Below are 7,888 nucleotides of genomic sequence, written 5' to 3' on the forward strand. Positions count from 1 at the left end.
TTCCCACTAGAACGAACGTAAAGATTATATGTCGCAACGCGAGCAAGTTGACCAATCACAAGTGACAGTTGGAATAATCTATCGCTTTTGATTGGTTAATTCGCTTACGTTACGACTTGCGTTGCGTCATAGTAAGCGTGGTTCCCACTAGTGACGCAACGCAAGGACGTAACGCAACGCAAGTGAATTGACCAATCACAAGCGATGGCTTATTCGCTTGTGATTGCTAACTGTCTATAACCTCGCTTGTCATTGGTTAAAACGCTTGCGTTGCGTTTACATCCTTGCGTTACGTTCTAGTGGGAACCAAGCATAGCCAACGTGTATACGTGCTGTAACGTAAATGTCTATTTATCTAATAGGCAGAAACCTCATGAACGTAATTGATCATAAAAAATAAACATTTTTATATTTACAAACATTTTATATGACTACAATCAGTGTTCTGGGTAAAAACATAGTAAATATAATGTTTTAATAATTTTAAACAGCAGTACAAAAATGGATAATATAATATTTAATAACAATGCGTAAAGAAGAAAGCAATTATAGCGATGTCATGTTTGTGAACAATAAGTATTTGTGCGTTTTGTTTAGAATAGGCCTTTTTTTCTAGTAAGTATTGGTCATATTATTACTGGAATCAAAACACAGTGTCTATTATGATACAATATTATAGCGTATAATATGATATTTTAATTATACATTATAATAGTGTATTGTGCTTATTATTACTATCATGTACTCTTACCTTATCGACTAAAATATCTGGTATTTAATAATCAATTGACATTATTATGGGTTATAAAAACGTTGTATGCTTTCAGTTTCTGGAACTCGAACAAAATGAATAATAACAGACTCATTTATTTCTATTTATGGTATTGTAAATTGAATTGTAGTTATTAAAGGCGTATGAACAAATTGTGCTAATATATAATATTTATCTGTTTAAAAAATACCATGGATTTGAAATACCACAGCAGAAATATTCGCTTGAAACATGATGATCCATTGTGGAATGACAGAAACAGATCCAACGTTACTTCATAGCCAAGTAAACATTTCATCCCAATTTGACTTATCCTTCTGCCATGCACTGCAAAAAATAAAAACATTTTAAAATTATAGTCGATGATTATAACATCATACGTTGTCCAATCATCATTACCACCAACGCCACCGTATCATTACACATGCATTATATTTGTCACAAATGCAATCATCTTTGTCACCAACACCATTTTATCACCAACACCATATCGTCACAAATAAAATAATTTGTCACCAAAACCATTTTGTCACCAACACTATTTTGTCACCAACACCATTTTGTCACCAACACCATTTTGTCACCAACACCATTTTGTCACCAACACCATTTTGTCACCAACACCATTTTGTCGCCAACACCATATCGTTACCAACACCATGTTGTCACCAACACCATGTTGTCACCAACACCATGTTGTCACCAACACCATTTTATCACCAACACCATATCGTCACAAATACAATAATTTGTCACCAACACCATTTTGTCACCAACACCATATCGTTACAAATACAATCATTTGTTACCAACACCATGTTGTTACCAACACCATTTTGTCACCAACACCATATCGTTACAAATACAATCATATTTCTGTCACGAACACATTCATTACTATCGCCAATAACATCATGATCGTCGTCACCAACCACTTCCAAGAACTTCACACCAACAAATAATATATTATCGATTAGCTTGAACATCATCACTACAGTTCCTTTATCTTACCAATACGATCCACACAATCACCCAAGGCCAGAAAAACAAGGTTATGATGAGATGCAGGAGATGGTTGACTTGTGGTCTCCTACAAAAAAAAAAAAAAATAAACGAGATATTACTATATCTATATTACCTGATAGCACTATTCAAGAGACAACTCAGTTATGAGGTTCTACTGTAATATTATCTAAATAAAACAATGATTTAGGTATAGTAATATATTTGAAATTAAAAGTAGCTGGTTCAAATCCTGCTAAACATCTTGGAAAACTATTAGGCTCTCGTTGACCTTAAGCTCGACGATCGAACAAATTAATAATTTACATAATCTAATTATAACGCTTAACAGGTACCGGTATATTATATGCACTTTGAATATAAATGCAAACTATTATATTATACCATGGAGGTATTTTATACCTCCATGATACCTCCATGATTATACAATACAAAACACAGAAGAAAACCAATTATTGGAGACACCTTGGGGACATAACCAAGTGTACCCTTAATACGCGCGTCCCGTGAATAGAGACCGGTCGTTCAAAACGTCGTTAAAAAACATGTATTCCATTATTTCCGATTTATGGAGAGGTTCTATTATTTTAGTTAAACAAAACGAAAGTTGCATTGTTAAAGCGATTTTATTGAATATTATATTGTCTTAATTCAAACCTCACCAACCATGTTATCTAGATTGTATTTGTTCCGGACACGTATGCAAACTTAAACAATATTCAATATGTAAAAGGGATTTTTGGAAAGAATTTTAAGTAGTTGAACATTGAGGGAATGTTTAAATACTATATTAGTCACATACGTCTATACAGTATTAACAAATATTATCGTACGAACAGCTCATAATATAAATATCATATCAATCGATATGTATTTTTACGATAAAAGTAACAATACGTATCGGTGATAACAAAATACTGTTCTTTCAATGCGGTAACTAAGACAGATACTTATACTGTATATAGACGGATACAACACGACCGTTCTCAGAATGGATATAGTGTATTACGTATTTAGGATATGACAAAGCCAAAATGATACTTTGCAAAATTGCTAGTGACAGCTCAATAATCGTAAGATAATGGCTGGAATCTAGTCTATACTATTGATTTTTACGCTTGTAATAATCAAAACAAACTAAATCAATAGGCCTACGTATATTTACAAATCATATAAATTCAGAAAGGCAGGCCTATACACAGAATACGAATATACAGCAATTTATTTATATTATACCCGTATAATAAATGAAAGGCAGCCTACGGTTTACTGATACTGAAGACAATATGATGTTGATAAAGTACCGTATATCAGCATATTATTATATAGGCCTAAACACTGTTCTTATTCTATTGTACAATTTTATTGTAGATTAGGCCTACGTTGTAATTTTAATAATCTCATTTTTTGATAATTGAATAAAATAAAGTCAACATACCTTTCATTAACAATTGTAGTGTGTACAACTGCTGGCTGTGGCTGGGTGGTTTGTACCACTGTTACCGCTGCCCCTTGAGGGGGATAACCCTGCTGAGGAGGGTAACCTTGTTGTGGTGGGTAACCAGGTTGGGGGGCATATCCTGGTTGAGGCGCATATCCTGGTTGAGGGGCATAACCCTGTTGAGGTGGATATCCTGGTTGTGCTGGAGGGTACCCTTGTTGGGGTGCATATCCTTGCTGTGAAATAAAGATAATATATCATATAATTAATATAGTTAAAATTCTATTTTATGGTCTACATCATGGTTTATTATTCCCATAAACGAATATTATTTGCATACAAATGCTCATTAAAATTGTACAGTAATCCGGTGACAAACGTACCATGTCTATAATTAATAGGCTAAATTCTGTATTGACATTTATAAAAGTTCAGTATTTGTCCAATTATTGGATGTCCAAAAATAAAATAACTCCTTGGTAAGATGAAGCTCAAGTGAAAGTTCACCGACCGAGATCATTTTCCAACATCATGATCAACGTTAATAGTATTACACTGTCTGTCAACGATCGTGAATATTATTTGCATAAACATTAAAATGCTTATTGCTATGCATACCCTGCAATATCTAAGGTAAACCATTTACTCCATGGGTAAACGCAGGGTAGGACCATAAATAACGGATAATTCGGATTCCGATTCTTATACTCTCAAAATAGAGAAATACATCTTACGCCCCGACCAGGAAACGCTTTCGAAATGAGATTCATAAACAAGCAACCATTCGTTTTGGTCAATTACCTGCTTCTAACGCTAATAAAAGTCAAGGTCAATTTTGAATCGAATAAAATAATAGCTTATCTATAAATTGTATTACTTACCTGATTATACGGAGGTGGAGGAGCAGACATATTCGTTCTGTTTACTGCACTTATTATACTATCCAAGTATTTTCTGACAAACTGAGTTTCAAGTGCCTAAATATGTCCGTCTCAATTACAGTTACAGCTAAAACAGAACAAGTTTGTGAACACACACACCTTCTACATTGAGTGCGCCCTCTATAATGTAACTTGCTGGCTCTTTCTCGATCCGGTAATACTTCTATAGGGATATGACCGGTTGGGCCGCCGACAAGTTGAGCCGCCGGTAATTTCTATGAAACGCCCAGTGCGTCTTTTACGACATTTCGCGTAGTGATAGAGGGGTGTCCTAGTACATAAGTTCATGGTCTTTAGGTTTATTGTGTCATGAAAATAAATAATAATTACATACTACAATTTTGTCGGTTTGAACCGCCATAACAACACAGCAAAGGAAAGTAGTCATATTTAATAATTTAATTGTTTTTAATCTTTCAAGGTAAAAATGCAGTGCACTCCATAATATTTTTCTCGCGTAAAATCACGTTGTCTCTCAGGACTAATAGAGTATTGATACTCTTCGAATGAGGTTAAATAATTATTGTTTTTTATCTACTATCTTTTAATAATAATATCATATTTTATTGAATTTTACAATGTTAATACACAAAATATTTTACTAAAAAACGGTGATTTTATGCAATTATTTTACCGAAATGGAGTAGGCCTAGTTCATACAACTGCCGCCTAAGGGGGCAACATGTTTACGTCATTTTTGGCTAAAAACGATCATTTTCGGTCATGTTTTAGGCCTTATATTTTGGAATCTACAAGTCAGATATTCATAATTATTTCTCTTTAATTATAATATTTAATAATATATACTAAAAACCGTGATATATAAACTTTGGAATATACATCGTTATATCTAATAATTAATATAAATAGAACTTCTATTAAATAGAAACGAGCACCGGCGAAAGTAAGCATTTGGTGTTTCATAGAAAATAACGTTTTTCTGGCGGCGGCTCAACTTGTCGGCGGCTCAACTTGGCCTAATCCCTTCTATATATACACGATAAATAAAAGTACATTCGCTAGTCTTTTACTCTTTGTAGGCAATAACTATTATATCAAGTTTCTTTTAAATGAAACGTTATACACCTCATCTGCACACGGACGGTCACGGTAGGCCTCCCTACGACATTTACGCGATACAGTGCCATCAAATGTCCATGTCATATTGATTTGAGCATCGCATATTAGCGGTGGCACACTTTCTTTATTCGAACAAACCACCCAATACAAAAATAATATAATATATTTTACTAACAGCTGAGCCATTTCATAAAAAAAAGGTTTTACACTTAATACGAAACAGCGTACAACCTTTTATGGCAACCTCTCAAATTGATCGAAGGGTACTGCTCGTCCGGTAATTTATCCAAACCACTAAATAATTAGGCATTCTTGCAAAATTGTACGGTAAAATAGAAATATCATTTTATATCACACAAGTAACACATATATAACTGTAATAAAGAAATAACAATTTTAAAATAAAGCGTTTCAAAATAAATGAAGTCAATGAAGTGTTTATTGTTATTATATATTCTGAAAGTTTTTAAAAGATTTTGCTGCAAATAATAATTTTCAGCAGAGAATTTCCCTTTTTCTGCTTCGCGTGCTTAATGTAATTTCACTCTTTCCTGGTTTCATACAAGGAAGGACTATGTAGTGTTATTACTCACTTATAATAACACCATGCCACTTTGGTTGCAAACAAATCTGTTTTCATTTCTGAGAATGTATTTATTATAATGTGTTAAGAACTAAAGAGGAGAGCTATAAAATAAAAGTAGGCAAGCCCTGTGTTATTGTAAAAATGGGTAATTTTAAGCTGAGGTGTTGAACAATAAATCGATTTTGATTGAATGTTTTAACAAATATTGATAAAGCGCTAATAAAAGCAAACATGGTTGATTGCATGTTTATTGTAAGAGTTTTTGGAATCTAGGGACCAAATTAGTTACAAGCAAGGCAAGGAACGCTTAACAAACACCAGTACTGAGTCAAAAAGAAAAAACAAAATAGTAAGTACAATTAGTGTTGTGTCTAAAACTAGCATGGGCAATAAAAAAAATACATAGGCTTAAAGAGGTGCGAAGGTCCCTCAAGCAGTCACAGTGTGGTATATCAAACGGTTAAACTACCGGTAAGCAAAAACTAAAGAGTTATATGTGTAGACATAGGCCTAATGCAAAACATGTCAACAACGTTGATATGCAGGAGGACCGACTGTACAAAAGGAGAGAAACCCTGTGATCCGCCTCCGCCAGATATGGTTCAATAATAAATATTTTATAACACCTATATAAATTCCTGTCATTTGATTGGACAAATGTGGGTCACATGGCGTGCAATAGTACGCACTATTCAACGATCGTTAAATAGTACTTTTTGAAACATTTTTGTGTACGAAAAAAAAACGTCTAGATGTTATATAAAACAAATAATGAATGTTTTGTATTCGTGTAATGGTACAAATAATGGCACTTGGTGAATGATGAAAGGTTATATCAACTCGGCTTTGCCTCGTTGATATAACCTTTCATCATTCACCTCGTGCCATTATTTGTACCATTGCACTCATAAACATTCATTATTTGTATAATAATACTAAATCAATGGTGAGACCATTTCGGAAGTTAAAACTTACAAATATTTAGGGGTTGAAATTGATAATGAACTTAAATTTGATGCAAATAGTAGGTGCATATACAATAAATTACAAAACTTCTCTTCTTTCTACGCAAATTAAACTCTTTTAAAATTTGCCGTACTATTTTACAACTTTTTTATACTTCTATCTTAAACAGTGTAGGCCTACTTAGTTTTTGCTTAATATGTTGTTATGGTAATTCACGTTTTAAAGATAGATAGATAAAATAGTTAAACAAGTCAGTAGAATAGTAGGCTCTGAACAAATTCAATCTGAAGTTATATATAAGGAATTAGTAATTAAAAAATTGAAAATTATTTTAAAAGACCACGTTCACCCTCTGCACTATAAATTTAACAAAAGTCAACGTAGTGACAGACTCCTTCAAAGAAAAATTAAAACAAATAGATATGGCAATTCATTCGTCCCTGCTGCAATACGGTTTTATAATGAATGACATTACAGAGTTTCCCCATGGGGATAATACAGTTTTAATTGAATTATATTGAATTATGTTGTGTTTTTTTATATCAGGCTCAGGGTAGTCTAGATAATAGTGTAGACCAGTAAAAAGATCACAATACTATGTGTAATGTGATCTACACTACCACTTGTTAGCATACAGAACAATACAATCCAATCTTACACATTTTTCTAAATTTAGTTTATAAAAAATTCCAACATAGCTAAAGTATTATTTTTGAAAGCAGCCATTCAGGCACAATAAATAGGAAGACGAATGCTGTAAATGAATTAAGCATACAGTATAATAATAGGTAAGCATATTACAATTGTTGTAAAATTTTAATAATGTATCTGTTTAGGAAAGTGTTAGTATCGCATGCTAATGATGTGAGTAAATAAATAAATGAAGCAAAAGAAAAACAAAATAGTAAGTACAGTTAGTTTTGTGTAAAAAAATATAACATCGGCAATAAAAAATACATAGACCCAAGAGGTACGAAGATCTCTCACACAGACCATCACTGCTGGTGCACTTTATCAAACTGTTAAACTAAGCAAAAACTAAAGACTGCATGTTACAAAACATGTCAGCAACAGTTATA

The 7,888-nt window shown here is 32.9% G+C and overlaps 1 protein-coding gene across 1 annotated transcript; it reads right to left on the bottom strand.

Moving 5' to 3' along the window:
• Window positions 1-502: 502 nt before the first annotated feature.
• On the bottom strand, window positions 503-4,295 carry LOC140040387 (uncharacterized). Its single transcript, XM_072086287.1, has 4 exons — window positions 4,118-4,295; window positions 3,234-3,472; window positions 1,784-1,862; window positions 503-1,099 (listed from the first exon to the last, which is right to left on the bottom strand). The coding sequence occupies exons 1-4, from the start codon at window positions 4,145-4,147 to the stop codon at window positions 1,082-1,084; spliced, it is 366 nt and encodes a 121-aa protein (XP_071942388.1). The 5' UTR covers window positions 4,148-4,295; the 3' UTR covers window positions 503-1,081.
• Window positions 4,296-7,888: the final 3,593 nt, after the last annotated feature.

This window comes from Antedon mediterranea, chromosome 2, assembly GCF_964355755.1.
Source record: "Antedon mediterranea chromosome 2, ecAntMedi1.1, whole genome shotgun sequence".
Taxonomy (NCBI): Eukaryota; Metazoa; Echinodermata; class Crinoidea; order Comatulida; family Antedonidae; genus Antedon; species Antedon mediterranea.